Below are 20143 nucleotides of genomic sequence, written 5' to 3'. Positions count from 1 at the left end.
CCATGTAGCAGTTTTAACCTCCGGAGCCCACAGTGTTCCTCCTGTCTCTAATCACCTACTCCAGGTGCTGCTTTATCATATTCTGCCTTAAGTTGTTATATTTTAAAAGTAAAAACATAATCATAATAGTTAAATAGTATTGCTAGAAGTTCAGAAGACAAAAAAACAATCATCTTTAATATTTTGATATAGTCCATGTGTTTTCAAATGTATGTTTTCCATAGTTATAATTAAAGCATAAATATAATTTTGCTTTTTTTTCCCCTCACTCAATATGTAAGAAAAAAAAGACTATAATTGAGGATAATAAAGTAATCCATGAAGGATAATGAAAGATAGAGGGGAACTAACCCTGTTGGTAGAGGAGAAAGAAAGAAAGGTGTTAGCAGTTATGGTCTGAACTAAATTTCCAAGGACTGCCAAAGCTAGCCAGGAGGAGGAGAAAAGAGGAGGCAAGGGAAGAGAGTCTACGGGAGCAAGAGGCATGAAGCCCTGTTGTCTACCTCAGAGACTGCAGATCTCAGTGACTGTGGGTGCAGCTAGAAGGCCCGTGGCAGGAACTGATACATCATAGATGGTTGGGGTGCCAAGTAAAGCAGAATGACTTCCATCAGTCAATGACGGGGAGCAAAACAACATGTTAATAGGTGCTTGGGCCAGATACATATGTGAAATTGCTAACTTTTAATGACATATACAACTATTGGGCTACTTGACATTTCTCTCCTTTTCTATCTAATAGAAGCCTGGCTGTTACAGGGTGGCAATGTGCCCAGGTAAAAATATCACCTCCTAGACTTCCTCATGGTCTGGAGAGGCCACATGACCCAAGTTCTGGACAATTAGATATAAGTACGTGGGTAAGGCAGCTGGAAAAGGTTTTTAAGACTTAGCTGGCATATATCTTCTTCCCTTCTCTCTTTTTCCATTTCTCTTGCCTGGAATGGGGACACAAGACCTGGAGGTGGAGCAAGCATGTGTGACCATGAGGAAGAAAACCACAGAAGTCATGATGACTTCACTTAGAAGCTGCACTGGTACTGGACTGTCTACCTCCTGACTTCCTGTCATGTGGAGAAAATTAGTCTCAACTGGTTAACCTACTGAGTTGGGTTTATGCAACTGAATGCAATCCTATCTAATATAATATTATGTCCTTTTCTTAGAGATTTGCAGTGAATTTAGCATATTAAAGATTCCATAGGAATCCTATGTTAATCCTTTGTTTAACCAAATGTTAAGGTTATTTGACTAGAGAACTCTTTTCTCTCACAAGACTTAGTATATCTCACTGAACACGAGTGTTTTGCAGAAGTTAGGAAAACGCTACCCTCTTTGTGTTGAAGCAGTAAATAGATGGTTGTGACAGCCTACAGGATAGGCGATACAGGAGGAGAAACGTGTTAGGGGAGAAAGATAATGAGTTTCTTTTTGAATGTATTGAATTTGAAGTGTCCATTGTTAATTGAATATGCAGCCCTGAAGCTCATGAGTGAGATTTGGAGGTAAGCAAGGTAGGTGGTGGTTAAACCCATGGCTCAATGGGTTAAAATTAAACTGTGGTTGTTATAGAAAATATTCTAGGAGTGTTTTTACCAATGAGGAAATCGGCAGTCTAGTTTTGAACCCTTCCTTTAACTGCCTTGCTATGCCACCTCCTTGGAAGAGGAAATGGGAAGAATAATCCACCTAAAGTCAGACACACTGCAGTTCAAATCCTGACTCATCCATTTACATATCTGTGTGAACTTGGTTCAGATACTTAACTTCTCTGAGCTTCAGATTCTCATCAAGGGGTTGACAACCCATCCTTAAAGCATTGTTATGAGAATAATAAAGTATTCAGCACTGTGCCTGGTAGCTTATAGATGTGCCATCAGTGCCGATGCCTCTCTTCCTCCAGCTAGAGATTTGTTGCATTGCTTCATACCTCCACCTCCTGTGTAGTGCCTTTTATAGACGTATGACAGCATTTAAAATTAAGCCAGGACAACAATTTAGCTTCTATCTATTACATATCTCTATATAACTGAAGATGAAATTCTAGGACAGGCAAATACTATATGATTTTACTTACATGTGGAATCTAAAAACAAAGCAAATAGCAAAACAAAACAAAAATAGACTGATAGATACAGAGAACAAACTGATGGTGCCAGAGAGGAGGGGTTGGGGGATTGGGCAAAAAAGGTGAAAGGAGTTTAAGGGGTATAAACTTCCAGTTATAAAGTGAATAGTGGGGATATAATGTACAACATAGAGAATATAATCAATAACACCATAATAACTTTGTGGTGAAAGAGATTCACTAGATTTATCAATAGTATATATATATATTAGACTCTATAAGGTATATGAATTTTGAATTACTATGTTGTATACCTGAAACTAATGTAATATTGTATGTCACCTATACTTTTAAAATAAATATACGATTTTTAAAAAATAAAAAAAAAAATCGAAAAACATCACCAAAAAAAAAAAATCCCAGGGCAGGTGAAAAAAGATTGTATATACATGATAGATTTGTATTTTACTATTTTACATATTTAACTAAACTTAAAGTGTTTCCTGTGCGTCTTGCTCTTTTCTAGCACTTTGTAAGTATTAACTCATTTAATATTCATAATAAAATTATTAATTAGGTACAATTACTATTCCTATATGGCAAATGAGAAAATGGCTGCACTGAGAAGTTAAACAACTTGCCCACAGTCACACAGCTAGTAGGTGGCAGATCCAGGATTGAAACCTGGGGAGTCGGACTTCATAGTCCCTGCTCCTAACCACTACTCTGATATATAAAAGACATAAATAAATAAAAGGAGTCACCCATATTGCTTGCTGTTCTTTCATCCTCTTGAGGCCTCTGGTAGTTGTTTTGTTACCTACTTCCCTGCATTTTAAAGAAGTGGTCATTTGAGTCCAAGCATCTTTTCATCTATGTCAGAAATAGCAATACGTAGGGAAAGTTTTAGCTAAGAGCTGTTTAGAGGAGAAAGTGTTTAAAATTTGTGTCAATACGGTGCTGCCCAGAGCAGCTATCTCTGTAGTAACAACAGAACTGTTCTTGTTTGTTTGAACTTTCTAGGCCCCATATAATTAATCTAAACATGAGAGATCATGCGTAGAGTTTTTTGTTTTGTTTTGTTTTGTTTTTAAAGAAAAGTACTGCTTACCTTCTTGGAAGAGCACGTGTATTTTCAGAAGCTCTCACTCCCTTCCTAGGAATGAGCAGCTGTAGCCAGGAAGCACATGCAGTAAGAAACAGTGCCAGTGGCAGAAGGCTGAGATTAAAGCTGAAGGAAATTCCCAAGATGATGTCTTTTAAAGGGTATTTGAAAGACAGAGACCAGGTAGAAACAAAATATAGGATTATTTCAATGGGAACAATTCTCTATTTCTTTTTCTCCCAATAGTCTTCTAGTTCAGAGAGATAAGATTGTATTCATGGAAAATTGATGGGTAAGCAATGATTTAAAAAAATCAAAACCCATGTCCTATCTTCAGTGTATACTTATTGGATGATCTAAGTTTGGCACTTACATCCTTCACATCACTTTCTTTCTCTTTAAATGAGCACAACTATTCCTGTTCCTTCCCGCACGTTGATGCTGTGAGGATAAATGAGATGTTTATAGCTATACAGAGGGAAGACACTAGATATACTAAAAATCGCTGTTTCAAGGTCCTTCCTCTCCTTGGAAATGCAGAGTAATACTATGTGTATACAGTGTTGCTGAAGAGTCAGATGTTCCATATCAGTGATTTTTTTCTCCAGCAAATAGATGCTTATCCAACTCTGGACTAACAATTTCTTTTTAAAATTTAACCATTTTTCAAATTTTACAATTTTATTTTGTTTACTTTTGTTATTTAAATTTACATTACCTGAAATGTATTTGAATAGGACTTTTTCCTTCTGGTTAAGCAAAATATATTTTACCTTCTATCAGGTATCTTTAAGACATCAATATATGAAAAGGGGATTTTTATTTGCTTCAAGTTTAATATCAGCCAACATCACAAAGCTGCTAGTGCATTTTTAGGCTACAGTAATATAAGTCCTAGACCTAAGTTAAGGGAACTACTATTCCTGTTTTATTCTATATTGACCCAGACAAACCTGAAGTTGAGTGTTCTAGATGCACAGCATAAAAGCAAGTGACAAACTGTAGTATATCTGAAAAGGGATGATTAAGATGGTGAAAAGTTTGGAAATCATGCCACTTGGATGATTAAACAAACACTTGGAGAAGAGACTAGTTAAAAGAAGCAATAAAACTTCAAATCTTCAAATATACACAGCATTATACACAGTAACCAAGACATGAAAACAACCTCAAGTGTCCTTCAGTGGATAATTGGATAAAGAAATCATGGTGTGTGTGATGAAATACTACTCAGCCACAAGAAAGGACGAAAAGCTGCCATTTGTGACAACATGGATGGATTTTCAGAGTATCAAACTAAGTGAAATAAGTCAGACGCAAAAGGACAAGAATAATATGTGGGATATAAAACAGAAAGCAACAAATGAACAAACTAAACAAACTCAAAGCCACAGACAACAGAAGGGTGGCTACCAGAGGGACAGGAGGGTCACGGGAGGAGAGAGAGGCTAAAGGGGGTCAAATATATTGGTAACGCAGGGAGACCAGACTTTCAGTGGTGAGCACACGATGCGTGATATGCTACAGAATTGTACATTTGAAACTTCTATACTGTTATCAACCAATGCTACCCCCCAAAATTTAATTTTAAAACAATTTTCAAATACCTATCAGGAAAGAAATTGGACCTCTTCTACAAACTCAGGTAGAATTTAAGAGAGGTGTCACTGTTGAATAAAACAGTACCAAAAATGAAAAGGGCTGCTTTTGAGGTTTTCACCGACTGAAATTTCTAGAAGAGAAACAGGATGACATTGGACAGATTTTGTGGAGAGGGTTCCTGATGGGGAGAGCAGTTGGGCTCAAGGATCCCTAAGGTCACTTCTGATGCTGAATATCCTACAATCCATTAGGATCCTCACACACCGTACTACTTACAATAGAGCGACACCTCCACAGCCTGTGGTGCTTTGCCGCTGTATTAAAAGGCCTCAAACTGCTGTGGGAGGGTTGTCCTAATGGCTACTTCTTACAGTTCTCCCATCCTCCTTATGACTAGGTTGTCTCAGACTCATTCCTTGTTTTAATCACATACTAAGTTGTACCTTCTAATATGCTGTGGCCTAGACAAACAGCATAACCAAACAGATTAACACTGCAAGAATAATTTAAGTGAAGACCTAAAGAGCTCTCCCACGAATAAGATTTTTGGCACACCAACATTTTGCCATCTACTTCAGTTCTTAAAGGCCCTTTGGCTTTCTTCCAAGTTCTCAGGAGTATTCTAGATTTAATTTGTCAATTGTGCAACTTCTGGAAACGTGTTATTGAACTTCTACAGGTTTGCTAAGCTTTAAAAAAACTAAGAATCATTACTGAAATTTCCACAACACTTAATCACAGGCAATGATATGCTTATCAAAGATTCTCCTTGTGTAAGTAAAATTTTCCTGAATAGCTTCTTCAAAATGAAAAGATAATTTCTATCTAAATTATAGTTAAATTATATTTGAGTTTAGAACTAAATTAGATTATCTAACCAAATAAAATTGATGACAATGCTAATTATTTTTCTCTCCTGAGCTGCTTCATATATAAAGTATTGTTGTGAAGGTAGAGATTCATTTAGAATATAGAGAATAATTTTGATTTCACTTTTCTTCTTAATCTCTGTTCTTAGTATAGAGCAATGATTATAATGTAATTCAGTCAAAAACATTAAATGAAAATTCACTACATACCTAGCAGATGTTCTCAGTTGAGGGCCATGAAGAACATAAGAAGACCATAATAATGGTTTGTACGGACTAGGGATAAAAGACTGGTTTACCATTAAGGAACTTACTGTCATGTTAAAGGAAATGAGAACCAGGGACATAGACAGCGGTGGGCGAAAGTAGGTTTATAGTTGCGACTATGCGAAGCAGTTTATTCTTGTATTGTTTCTTAAATAATGTATTATTTATTCATATTATTATTGTTGATATTATTTCATGTCCTTAATCATAACCTGCTTGTCTTTTTCTGCACGAACAACTGTAAACCTGCTTTTGCCCACCGCTGTGTACCAGGATGGCTGCGATAGTAAATGCTTTTGAGACGTGCCAAGAGACGTGGAGTACTTTTGCCTCAATATGCTGCTGTATGTTATTATGTCAGAAGTTAATAATAAATGTGCGTTTTCTCCTTTAAAATTAGCTTTGACCATTAGGTTAGTATTGTTGCTAAGAGCTTTGGGCTGTTATAATTTCCTGTCATTTATTTGGTAAAAAAATTAATTTGAAGAGGTGTCCCAGTGATTCCACTGGGGCCACATCTATAAGACATGAAGAAAGCCCCAATATTGCCAATATTTGAAAACGCAAAGGTTTTTTTTCTAAAGTGTTACACGAATTGCAGTCCCATACTGTTTGCCACTTTCCAGTGTTGAACAGGAGAGTAAATTTTAATGTCTCCCAAGTGGATGATGCTGATCTCACCTCAGTTCCTCTTGGAAGATTTAAACTTCTTATATCTCCCCAGCTGAGTCATTATAAATAATATCTACATGTGCCCCACAGCTCTGAATTGTCCTCATCAGTAACACACAAAACTGAATGGTATCTGCAAAGTAGTTAATTTTCTGGAAAATATTCAAAGGCACAAAATAAACACTGCAATAAAACTGCTTTCTACTTAACGTTGTCAATTTCCCCATTAGCGTACGTACATAGGACAATGTTTTCGTAGAACCTGGAAAAACCCTAGACTCAAGTGCTATTTAATCTCCTTCCATAAGCAGCAGCCTTGAGCAATTTATCCACAATTAGTTACTTGTGGTTGCTACTGGATTGTTCCCCATAACACTCCCCAACACTATTGTTTCACAGCACAGCGCGCGCTAGAGTGAAAGTGCCTGGAAGGACCAGGGACGTGCTCTTTGTCTTGTCCCTGTCAGTAGCCAACGATGTTCTCAAACTGCCCACTAGCTAGTCCTGTGATCCTTTTCTTCAAGCACCTTGAGTTTGAATTAGGGAATACCCTTTACGTCAAAAATGGATACACCTCACCTAAAGTATTAATTGTTTAGCCGAGAGGTCCTCCCAGCCACTCAGCAGTTAGTGCGCCCTCGGATGCCCGTGACCCGGGGCTGGGCTGGGAGTTTCTTCCTGGGCTCGTGAGACGCCCAGAGAAGAGGGGGCCGGGGTACGAGGAGAGAGAGGGAAGGCTTGTTTTCCCCGGGGATGTGGGAAGTAGGCGCTAGTCTGTTTCGCGGTTTTTTAAGCCCCTTGGCATGCCCTGACCTGATCAAGAGAGTCAACTGCTCTCTGGAATGTTCCGGGAGAAGGTGGGAGACTCCTTCCCAGAGGAGGCCTGTGGGTGCAGGAGGGCACCAGGGGGGTCACGCAGGGAGATGCAGGGCAAACGCCAGGAGGGACACAAGAGAAGCTGGGGGCTGAGGTGACGGGCGCGCGTGGGGGCTAAGGCGGGCGAGACGAGCTGGCAGCGAGGCACTGGGGGTGGCCGGTTGGGCTCAGGGATCCCTCCCGGGGCGGCGCTGGCGACCCGGCCACGCGGGCTGCACCGCCCCGGCTGTCAAGCGAGCGCAGGGGGCGGGCGGGCGGGGGGGAAGGCGTGGAGGTGCGAGGGGAGGAGGGCTGGCACCGGAGCGCCGCGGAGTCGGTGCAATAAAAATGCATCCCATAGAACTGCCCATGGAGAAGGACGGGACCGAGACGCAGCAGCCAGAGGAGGTGGTAAAAGCCGAGGAGGACGCCCAGGAGACCTCAGCGGCGGCCGGGAAGTGAAAGGTCTCGCAAAGTTCAGCAGCAGCTGCTGCGAGCGCCGAGCCCCGGGCTAGCGGCGGAGGAGCCGCAGTACCGCTCAGCCGGGCCCCGGGGCCCGGTCGGCTACGGCCCCGGAGCCCCCGCCGCCCCCGAGGTGCCCGGACCCCACCAGGCCAGTGCGCCAGGGTAACCCCTCCGCCCGGCGCGACCCCGGCCCACGGCTCCCAGCCGCCGGCGACCACTGACTAATCCTGGTGCCCCAGGAGGAGGAGGAAATAAAGAGCCCCGGTTCCTCCCGAGGACTATTGGCGCTTCATCCTTCAGCCGAGAGGGCTCGGCTCCCTCCCGCACCGCCCGGCCCCGGTCCTGCCGGCTCCTCCCGAACATGGGGAGCTGCGCGCGGCGGCTGCTGCTGCTGCTGCTCTGGGGCTGCTCCACGGTGGCCGCAGGTGGGTGGTGACGCTGCCGGACCCCCACCCTTCCTCCCTTGCTCCTTCGGTTCCCCACTTCAGGACTCGGGGGTGCAGGGGAGTGCCGTTTGGGAGCGCCGAGCTCTGCTCCCGAGAATGAAATGAGTGGCCATGTTCCGCCTCTTTTCTCCGGTCTCCGCAGCTTAAAATATTGATACTGTTGATTTTTTTTTCCTTCATTTGCGGTACACATGCCCCTGAATATCCTGGGTGCACCATGCCGGAGATACGGTGACCTTGGTTTCTTTCTCTGTTTGGGCTAGTAAAAAACTGTCTTTCCACTTTGTGAGGGAACAAAGGACCAAGCTCGCCATCCCCGGCACTCCATGGCCTGAGAAACCGTGGGGAGGGGTGGCCCAGCAACCTCGGGCGCGCGTGGGCCAGGGCTGCTCTCTAGTCCAGAGCGATCGCCGCGGTTCCCGACCTCGTGCTGGGTACTAAGAGAGCCAGGTAGGGACACCTGGGGCGGGGTGAATGCCCTCTCACCGGGGCAGAGGCTGGTACGTGGTGAGACCCGGGGCTGGGACGGTTGGTGGTGATCACCCGCGGTTGCAAGAAGCTGGCTGGCCGCCCCTGGGGAACTGGTACCCTCGCCGAGGCTCCGCGGGAGGTCGGAGGCGGGTCTGCTCCGTGTCCCGGTAACTGGACGACCGGCAGAGGCGTCGTCAGATGCGCTTTCCCTCCCACTCCCATCCAGGCTTTCTTGGGCTGCCCGTTCCTAGCTCGCCTTTTCTAAATTACGGAGTATCTTCTGCTCCTCTCCCTCCCTCCTGAGGGTCACCTGGTTTCCAATTAAACAGAAGTGCAGCTCAGTGTGCGAGGAGGAAAGAAAGGGAGGGACTCTTTGGCCCTCCGGTCTTTCCAACTTATTTCGCTTGCTCCAGAAAGGGGAGTATAGGGACGGGCTGGTGGATGGAGAGCATCACTTTCCTCTTCCCTTCGGTTCCTTCCACCCTGTCTCCGGAGCTGCTGGCGCGTAGTAAAAGCCAGGCTCCAGAATCCTCATCCCAAGCCGGTCAGACTCATAGGAACATCCTTGCTGTACTTGGCTGATCATTTATTTAGGATCTCCAAGTGTTTTGTCCACTCATTATTTATCTGGCTCCAATCTTTTCTGGATTTCTTGTTAGTTTAGAGACATTGAAAGTTATTCAATACTTTCTTCAAGGAGCCTTAAAGGTGTAGGATTTTACGTTATTTCTTCCTACTTGTGAACCCCTGAGTGGACTTACGCATGCTCTCCTAAACACAAAGTGAACTTTAATAAACCTTTCCTTTTCCAAACCATGTTATGGCAAAAACATGCAAGCAGTCAAGACGTTGTAAATAAATATCACAAGCCAAGTGTTTCAAGTCAAAAGTACTTGTACGGGCAGTATATGATTTTCCCTGAAATGCTTGACAGGTGAGTCATAGCACATTGTGTATTTGGGTGATCCAGGCCACGAGCAACCGTTGCCCCAGCTAACCGGAACAGTAGCAAGTAGAGTCCAGGCATAATGCACACTTGAATGTGACATTTAAAGAATGTGGCTAAGAAATCCCTTTCTTTTGGGTGCAAAGGCCCCGTGGGGCTGGTGAGCCTCAGTGTGTGAAATGCCTGTTTTCCTCTAAGCTGTCACTTGGCTCTCCAACAGTGGTGCTGTGATAACAGTTCAGAGGTGCTCCCTGTTAAGAAGCACAAACGTTCAATTAGCCAGAATTTGGGGTTTGACTTCCTTTTCTTTCTTTCCTTGTCTGTTTTAATGTTTAAAATAGATGAGTTTGCTTATGATATTCATAATTAAAGCAAGAAACCCAAATTAAAGGATTATAATATGTAGTCAGGATGTTAATAAGTGGATAATGTTTATCATTTTCAGTAATTTTGAAACATTAAAGTCTGTTGGTCTTTGTTTGGCTGGAAGTGCATGTTTCTTTAAGAAGGTGTTTTAGTTCACAGATAATGTTTAAAGGTGCTGTTGGTGGCAGCCAGTCTGTAAACATTCTCCTGTTAAGCAAACAGGTAACTACGATATAACCTGTCATAGGTAGAAACACTCAAGAGGCAAAGAGCATGTCAAGTAAGCTTTTCTGCCATTTGGCAGTTTAGAGGGTTTTTTTCTTGGTTATATTTACTTAATATTAAGAATAACTATTGGGCATCTAGCTTTGCCTCCCAAATGAGATCCCATTGTATATTGATTAAATATCTCATATGCTTTTCCTAGGGAATTTGTCCCATCATATTTTTGGCTTAAAAATATAATGAATTCTACATTTCCTCCTTAATGCATTCTCATAGTTATGTTAGATAATGCTAAGGACTCAAATTATATTTGAAAGACTAAGCTGGATGATCTCAAAAACATTATTGTTTTGGATATTATTTAAGTCGTGACATCAAAACCAAATCATTATATTTCAAATATAGAGAATGTTTAGGAAGCAAAGTACTTGAAAAGGGTTAGGCCTATTATCTTTACCCCAGTGTTCCATTCGTCACCCTCTTGCCCTTTACCATTGCATATTGAGATATTTAATCAATATACAATGGGATCTCATTTGGGAGGCAAAGCTAGAGATTAATGGTACTCAGAGGCTCAATAGCTCTTTTTAATATTAAGTAAAGTGATTTTATTTTCTTTCATGTGAATTTGACATCTGAACATAAAATGCAACATTTGCATACACAAATGCGGTGTAAATACAGAGTAGTTATTTGTGCTCAAATTTGGTAGGATTTCCCCTTTCCTGAAAGTCTGAAGCTCTTTAGAGATAAGTTGACTGTTGGAGATGAACTAGGTGGACATAAGAGCTTTCCAGACGGGTTTGCTTGAATAACATATGCTTTCCCTTCCCTAGGACCGAAAGGAGTAGCTGCAGTGAGTTCCCGCTGTGAAAAAGCCTGTAACCCTCAGATGGGGAATTTGGCTTTAGGGAGAAAACTCCGGTCAGACACCACCTGTGGTCAGAACACCACTGAACTGTTCTGCTTCTATAGTGAGAACACTGATCTGACCTGTCGGCAGCCCAAATGTGACAAATGCAATGCTGCTCAGCCTCACCTGGCTCACCTGCCAGCTGCTATGGCAGACTCGTCCTTCAGGTTTCCTCGCACGTGGTGGCAGTCTGCTGAGGATGTGCACAGAGAAAAGATCCAGTTAGACCTGGAAGCTGAATTCTACTTCACCCATCTAATTATTGTGTTCAAGTCCCCCAGGCCGGCAGCCATGGTGCTGGACCGGTCCCAGGACTTTGGGAAGACATGGAAGCCTTACAAGTACTTTGCAACTAACTGCTCAGCTACTTTTGGCCTGGAAGATGATGTTGTCAAGAAGGGAGCTCTTTGCACTTCTAGATACTCCAGTCCTTTTCCGTGCACTGGAGGAGAGGTAAGAGCACACATTTAACTCTACACTGTAAGTAAGGTAGAAAAATGTTACCAGCCCACATTTTTTTTAAAGCATGAAGGTATACTTGTAGCAACATGAATGAAATTAGAATTTTTCATGAGCTTTATTTGTCATAAATTATTTCTCACCCTTAGACATGGATGTGTAGTCATTTTCAAGCAGGTTGTCCACCGGCTGGGTTTAAGTCGGAATTCTAAGACTTCAATTTTTCTTTTTTTCTTCCCACTATCATCCCTCTACCTTAGAGGTTTTAAACACTAATGAGTTCATCGGTTAGTGGGACTACTTACTGCACTTCTGAAGGGGCAAGAGTTACTCTGACAGCCTATTCCTGGAGCCCATGCTGATATCTTCCTGAAACTGTTAATATAAATAGGAAGTAAATGAAAATAAAGCCAAGGGAGAAAAAAAGTCTGTTTGTCAGAAGGATACTTTGTATAACATTGGAGTTTTATTGTTAAGATTACATGAGTGCATAGCAAACAAATGAAGGTAGGTTTTTTTTTTTTTAAGGTACAACAGTTATTTTTATACTCAAAGACACATTAACCAGTTTAGAGTCTTGGGTCTATCCTGGGCCCCAGACCATGTGAATTTCATTTTGCAAAAACCTACAGCCTTCTTAGCTATTAGTCCCTTTTCTGTATAGAATGATTCATCTTTGTTTCATATATCCTTTCCCCTGAGGGGGAAGCAAGGTGTTTTTAACTTATATGGATGTACCTAATGTACCTCTAGATATATGAAAACATTCAGAGAAAATTGGATAAAAGCAGATTAAGAGAATGAAAAACCATCATGTAGATCAAGATATATTGAATAAAAAAAAAGAAGAGAGAATATAATTTTTCTAATTCTGGTTCAAGTCATGAACACACAGATTAAATGAGTGGTTATCAACTAGGGGTGATTTTGCTACCGTGCCCACTCCCAGAGGACATTTGGCAATGTCTGGAGACATTTTTGCTGGGGGGAGAGACACTGCTGGCATCTAGTGGGTGGAAGCCTGGGATACTGCTAAGCCTACAGTGCACAAACAGCACTGCTCCCATTCCCAACAAAGAATTGTTAGCCCACAATGTCAATAGCACCAAGGTTAAGAAAGCCAGGACTAGTTGTTAGACATACCTCTAATGCATATAGCACAATGGCTACGGAGACTAAGATAAATACTCCTTTAGCAGCTATTTATATTACTATTTGCAGACTTCCCAGATGTTAGTATTTAGTAAACATTTATTGAGCCCCTACTACGTGTCAGGCACTGTGGTCAGTGCTACTAATTCTGACTTTGGTTTAGTGGGGAGGGGTGCTTGCCAGGGGCCTGATGAAAAGGTTGGTTTGGGAACCTCTTCCCCCCACTTCCACAGGTGCATATGGACTTTGCTATATGACCCAGCTGTTCTTCTGTGTGCACTTCGAGGACCAGGAATAGTGCTGCTGGCACCAGAACCAAAGGATGTGGCACAAACAGCACACAGACAGTTTTCCATTTTTCTTCATGGTCTCTAAAGTTGGCTTGATGTTGTAAACCCACGTGCACTCTGCCATGATGGGACATTTTTAAAGATACTAGGACAGGAAAGAGACAGATAAGTTAGACTCATTGTTTTCTTATGTGGAGAACACTTTGTGTTGCAAACAAATGAATGGCTTGAACTCTCAAATTGCTTTGGAATTGATCCACGGGCTGATATCAGCTCCCTACATCTCAGTGCTGCTGGGCCATGTGTATCTATGAAGTAGCAAAAGTACGGTTTCAGTAACCAGATGGCAGGCTTGCTTGCTTAGCAAACATCACATTGAATGTATTACAATGGCCCAGCAATAACTTAGAGATGACTAAGCTAACATTTAGTTAACCTATAGTGGAAACAAAAATCTTGTCTTTTTAAAAGCCAAACTACTTATGTCATCAAGGCTAACATCAAATTTCAAGCAGATAGAGACCAAAATTTGTTAGTTATTTCCACGTACAGTCATCTTTTCTATCCAGTTAAAAAAGTTTCATCATTGTAGTTGTCATTTCAACAGACATATTTCAGTGGCAAGACAGATGTCAAGTGCTACCTAGTTCCCTCTAGAGCAATATTTGCAAGTGGACATTAAACCACCGAGGAGTCTCTTCCCTTTAGAGGGCAGGTTTGGGAATTAATCTGTCCCTCCTGAGATAGAGGACAGAAGAAAATCTTCCTCAAAGATAAAGACCAGAGCAAGCCTCCCTGGAAATGATTATTACCTACCTCTCCTGTGCTGTTTTGGAATATCAATTAGTTCTGAGCTATGGCTTTATTTCCCAGTATACCTCCGTATCATCAAGATCTATTTTTGGAAATTGAGTGATCAGAAAACTAAGCCAATTAATCTAGTGTCAAATAAGTAGTCTCAAATTTCATTTATTGCTTGTTTGTAATATTATAGACCTATATCTTCCTCCATTCTCTATAATACTTCTTAGGACTTCTCTAGGTGTTATACTACTATTCAGGCTAAGATAAATATATCCCAGACTTAATTTGTTTCCATTGTTTATTCCAAAATAGTTCCTTGGGCTTTTAAGGCCTTGGAGAGCCTGTAGCTTCATGTTGAAGAAATCAGATACCTACATTTACAAAATTAAAGGCACCATTCATCCAAAAAAAAAAGGCAAGCTAGCTCAGTTGATTAGAGCAATGTCCTGATACGCCAAGGCTGAGGCTTCGATACCTGGTGAGGGCACATATAAGAATCAACCAATGAATGCACAAATGAATGAAACAATAAATCTCTCTCTCTCGTTCGCTCGCTCACTCGCTTGCTCTCCCCTCTCTCTTTCTTTCTCTCTTTCCCTTCTTCCCTTCTTCTCTGTCTCTAAAAAGAGTCAATTTAAAAAATGTAGGACTAGGCCCTGGCTGGTGTGGCTCAGTAGATTGAGTGCCAGCCTGCGAACCAAAGGGTTGCAGGTTCGATTCCCAGTCAGGTCACATGCCTGGGTTGTGGGTCAGGTCCCCAGTTGGGGGTGCATGAGAGTCAACAGATTGATGTATCTCTCACACATTGATGTTTCTCTCCTTTCTCTTTCTCCCTCCCCTCCCCTCTCTCTAAAAATAAATAAATAAAATATTTTAACAACAACAAAAACGTAGGACTAAAAATTCACCCAGAACAATACTTTTTAAATCCAAGTTAAGTCTGCTATATAGAAACTTCCTAAACTGACCAGCAGTTTCAAACAATATAGCAGGGTTATCCTAAAAGTCTCCTTTATAGGAGCAGATTGAGACTCAGAGGTACAAGTGATTCGTCCAAAGACATCGTCAGTTATATCATAGAGATAGGACTACATCATGTCTTCTTACTCTAAGTCTACTCTTTGTTCCATAAAACTATATTCTCTCTTCATAACTGACCCCCAAGAACTGCGAGCAGAGGGATTAGATGCATATTGCTCTCCTTGCTCACTCGCACTTGCTGTGCATTTGGATATGACATGAAGGTAAGAAGAATTTTCCAAACAACATTCCTCGGAGCAGGAATGTCCTCTGAGATATCTATGTTGTTCTGAGAATAAAGGTCCCATGGTCAAAGCATGTTGGGCAATACTGACTGGGTTTAATAAAATTAAACATTCATAAGAACATACACATTTACATTATTTACCCTGTATCCCCAAGTGAGAAGTACAGGCTGTAGCACTCACAAACTCATCTGCCCATGGGAACCTCTTCTTGTACAACTCCAGTTACTACCTCTCAGAGTTCCAGAGATCCCCAGAGCACAACTTGGGAAATGCTGGGGTGGAGGTATAAAGTGCTCCCAAAAATTCTGGTAAAAGGCACAGCCCAGAGAGATGCTGTCCAAAGGGAACACAATTTCAGTTACGCAAGATGAATGAGTTCTGGAGATCTAATGAACAGCAAATGTGACTATGGTCAGCAAGACTTTATTGTAAACTTGAAGTTTGCTAAGAGGGTAGATCTTAGTGTTCTCACTACACACGTGCAAAAAGTGGTAACCGTTTAGGTGATGGGTATGTTAATTAGCTTGAAAGTCAAGATTATTTCACTATATATAATACATATATATAATTATACATATATATAATGATCAAATTGTGTACCTTAAATAAATGCAATTCTTAATTTTCAAATATACCTCAATAATTTTTTTCAAAGGCACAGACAGGCTTGGTACTTGGCATGGTTAGACATCAAGGCCCTCTGTCAATTGGGGCCTCAGTCTCCTACTTAATTGGAGCAATAGATAATAATCATCTTGAAGCCAAAGATGATAGGTTAATTAGGCTTTTTCGGGATGCAAAGAAGCACCTAAGATTACCTCTGGTACAGAGGACAGAAGGCAGTGGGGAGATGCAGCAAGCCACACAGTCCTCATGGAGCTAAGAGTTTGATTATTGCTGTTTAGGAAACAACATTGTTCCAGTGACTCCAATACAACTGTCAAGTGATGGAGTTACCATCTCCTCAGAAGTCAGCATCACTTGCTCCCTCCTCTAGTAATTCTTATTAAAAGAACTCTCTTCAGATTTGGATGGCAACCAACCAAACTGTACAGATCTTTTGTGCAGGACATTATGAATATATGATGTTCAGAGGAGCAGCACAGAGGGGCCAAGAATGGGGAGGCTGGGTCTCCAATGAAGCACTGGGCAAAGATTGTTAAAGAGGGTAAGGACTGCATCAGTCTTGCTCAGCTCTGTATTCCCAGCATTTAGCACATTGCTTGGACCACAGTAGGCATTTAGAAAATCTATAACTGAATGAACGAACAAAGGAATGCTATGACAAGCAGGGGTAAGGTAGGAGAATATCCTTAAATGAGACAGATGAAGGAATGTAGGGCTTGGGTAGGGGATAAGATTCAGAAACTCGGATTTATGTGGAGGAGCTGAGTTGGTAATAATATGCAATAAGTTGTGGTTGAGGAGAGGTCATTAATGAAAGATCTGTTTAAAAATGTTTATTTATCCATTTATTCACTGAAAAAATTTTGAGTTACTATGTGTCTGGTCCCATTCCAGGTTCTGGGGATATAGCAGTGAACCAAAGAGATAAAAATGCCTATCTCCATGAAGTTTCAGTTTTAGTGGAGGGAAGGGGAAATAGAGAACAAATAATTAAATAAAATATACAGTATGTGAGAGTGTGATAGTAAATAAGAACTAAGGAGAAAATAAAACAGTGTAGGGGATGAAGAATGCTGGCAGGGAAGGGCTTGCTGTCTTTAAAACAGATTGAAAGATTTGTATTTGATGGAATAGACCGTGACAAGAACTCTGAGTTCCTGGCAAGTTTTCAGGAGAGAACAAAATCTGTAATCAAGGGTTCCATTTCTTTCCATTTGTAGATATGGGAAAATGAAGTTGTGTGTTTAAGTGACAAACATTGTTAAAAATCCTTCTGGCTAGTGTTTCTTAGAATGAGAGCTTTGGAAAAGGAACCTAAATGTCATCAATGGAAAAGAACATGACTGATGACTAATCTGAAACCTGAAGAAAGTTAAGTGACTTGTCTACAATTACTCAGCTGAAATCTGTGTTTCCTGACGTCAAGCCCAGTGCTGTTTGCACTAGGTTAAAGTTCCTTTGTGCCACGCCAGGTAGTGTGAAAGATACAAAAAACGGTATACATTCCTTTCCTTCACAGCCCTTACAATCTACTGGGCAAGAGATTAAATGTGATAATATATGAACTGACTTCCTCCAATATGTTGTACAGGTAATATGCCTTTCAAGATCTGAGTATTCATTTGTTTCTTTAGGCCATTGGAAGGATTATGTTTCAATACCTTGTGATAAAGTCAGTATAGCACAAGTATGCAGAAAATGATAAATTACTTAATCAGGCTTCTGTAGGTATTTACATTTATAATGTGCTAAGCAATATTTAGGATTTTTAAACTTAAAAGCTAAAGCAAAGCAACACAGCAGTAGGACTTTTCTAAGCACTGTTCTTTGGTTAGCTGCTTCTTTCTTCAGTCATTGAAATCTGCTCGTGCCTATTTCTGCAGCAGCAGAGGGCATGAGTCACAGCGCAGCTGAAGTCAGTTGAAGTCTTCCCACATGCCGGGCGCCCTGTGAAGCGCACTACAGCCCTCATTCTCACAAGAACCCTGTTAGCTGGGTAGCAGGGTCAGACCCATTTTACAGACCAAGACACCGAGACTCAGTGAGTCTAAGTAACTCAGTCAGAATCAAATAAATAATCGCCAGCCTGTGCCAAAGCTGGGATTATTAGCTTGCCTTGAAATTGTTTATATGGTTAGTTAAGCTTTATTATCACTCCAAAACGTCACACAAAAAAGCCAAACTCTAAACTAAAACTAAATTGCTGTAATAGTCATTAGGTATTACCTACAACTTACTGTTTAACTTGTAATTCGTAAATGGTTACATGAACTTTTCATTAAAGAAGTGGATAGTTTTTTTACATTGATAGGACAATTATCTATAACAACTAAATATTGTTTGTAGTTAATGTTGCCCAGATCATTTAAAATGAGCTAAATGTGAATGAGTATCACTGTTCTTCAATACCATTTAGCATACTTTTATTGCCTGATTTGTTTTAGGGGGTAGGGGAGTACTTTTTAGCTAGCTAGTAACTGCTTAAGTCATCCAGTGTATTAATGTTTTGCTTTGAAGATATTCTCTGATACGATTTTGCTGAACTTCCTTGAAAATAAAATATTGTATATATTTGTTTAGAGTGCTTCAATTATCCACACCCTGGGGCTATTCCATTCCTATAAGGGCGAGGCTAGAGATTTACAACAGCACATTTAAAAAATATGTTTGGTTTAAAGAAAGCCCACAGGGTGGTTATCAGTTAAAATTATTTAAAGAAGTGACATAAAAATTAGAATGAACCCAAAGATAAAATCAATAAACTTTGATTTATTAATTTCAGAGGAGGGTTTTTCATTCAAAAAATATTTTCTTTGTAGTTATTTTTTTAAAAATCTGTTTAGCATCTATTTGCTTTGTATCTTGTTTGATTCAATAGTTTAACTTTGCCAATATTTGATTAAAATATTCTGGAAACTTTGAGACAGCAGATTGTAAATGCTGAGTTAGTAATGAGTGATTTATGTTGAAAACTTAAGGCTGGACAATGAAAAACAGATGAGAAGCAGGCACCTGGAGGTCAGGTATATCTGGCATATATGGCAGCTTTGTACCAAGTAATAGAGAACCTTACAAATCAGAGTGGGGGTAGTGGAAGTTTGGGGGCCCTGGAAGCTGAGGGAAATGAAGCATGCCAGAGAATATGGAAGTTATCGCTTCTGAGCAGTATTCAGAAGTGCCCGACAAGTCGGTGAATATAATCTCTCCCTCCTCTGCATGGCCATGCCCTCTGTGTCACCCACGTGTAACTATAACATCCTGTCCCCGTCCTTCCTACTCCAGTAGTGTTTGCTTTTGAGGGACTTTCTCACTTCCATCACTGTATGTGCTTTGTGGCTGTCGGCCCCTGAACCTTTGCACCTAGCCCGCATCCCTACCAAGCATAAATGTCCAAAATACATTTGTTGGATTGAATTTTATGAGAACAACTATAACTGTTTGTTAACTGTGTTGAACGTTACACCTCTACTAAGTATTGATCCTTTCAAAGTAGTTGTGATTCAATCATTCTTTGCACAAATATTTATCAAGTGTCTCCTATGTGCCAGCCACTATCTCAGGAGTTGGGGATACAGAGCAAAAATTTTAAAACTCCTGCCATTGAGCTTACATTCTAAACATAAGGTGCTGAACAAGGTAAGATGTATAGAATGTTAACTATTGATGATAAGTGTTTTAAAAAAATAATAAAGCAGGGAAGGGGGCTAAGAAGTAGGGAGGTGGTTTTGTTTTCGCTTTTTTAATGTTTAGACAGAACTGTCAGGGAAAGCTTCACTAAGACTTTTGAATAAGGACCTGAAGGAAAAAGAAGTGAGCAGTGAGCTCACCTAGAGAAAGAGCAAAGGCCCTGAGGAAGTCAGCCTGGCGCCCTCGGGATACTGAGGAGGGTGGTGCAAAGGCTGAAAGTCACAGTACAGTACAATAGGTTAGGTCAGAGGTCAGAGATCCTGGAGGGAATGGGAGAAATGATGGGGCCTTGTAAATAGGTGCCTAGGATGGCTCAAATTTACACCTACATCAGTTAAAGCCTATTAATTATTTTTATCATGCCCTTTCATTTTTAAGTGGATCCCAATTCAGACCATTAGTTATTACATGTTGTTATTATAAAGTCGTTGCTTTTACTCTGAATGATATTGGAAGCCATTTGAAGTTTTAAGCAGAGGGGTGATGTGATCAATTTATTTTGAATAGGATCACTCTGGCTTGTGTGTTAAGAAAAGACCAAAATGGGAAGGAGGGAGACTAGTTAACATGCTATTGGAATAGTTCA

General features: G+C 41.0%; 1 protein-coding gene across 2 annotated transcripts in view; it reads left to right on the top strand.

Annotated features, from left to right (window-relative positions):
* Positions 1 to 7315: 7315 nt before the first annotated feature.
* NTN4 (netrin 4) overlaps positions 7316 to 20143 on the top strand; it is a 98184-nt gene continuing 85356 nt past the window's right edge. The window contains exons 1-3 of one of the 2 annotated variants that reach the window (XM_024579505.4): positions 7316 to 7440; positions 7800 to 8328; positions 11194 to 11723. In XM_024579505.4, the coding sequence (XP_024435273.3) occupies positions 8265 to 8328; positions 11194 to 11723 (594 nt within the window). In that variant the 5' untranslated portion in view covers positions 7316 to 7440; positions 7800 to 8264. Of the gene's footprint in view, positions 7441 to 7732; positions 8329 to 11193; positions 11724 to 20143 lie in introns of those variants that run through there. The other variant, XM_045187093.3, reaches the window with a different exon arrangement.

This window comes from Desmodus rotundus, chromosome 3 (assembly GCF_022682495.2).
Source record: "Desmodus rotundus isolate HL8 chromosome 3, HLdesRot8A.1, whole genome shotgun sequence".
Taxonomy (NCBI): domain Eukaryota; kingdom Metazoa; phylum Chordata; class Mammalia; order Chiroptera; family Phyllostomidae; genus Desmodus; species Desmodus rotundus.
Note: the sequence above shows the minus strand (reverse complement) of the source record. Positions and strands in the feature narration are given on the sequence as shown.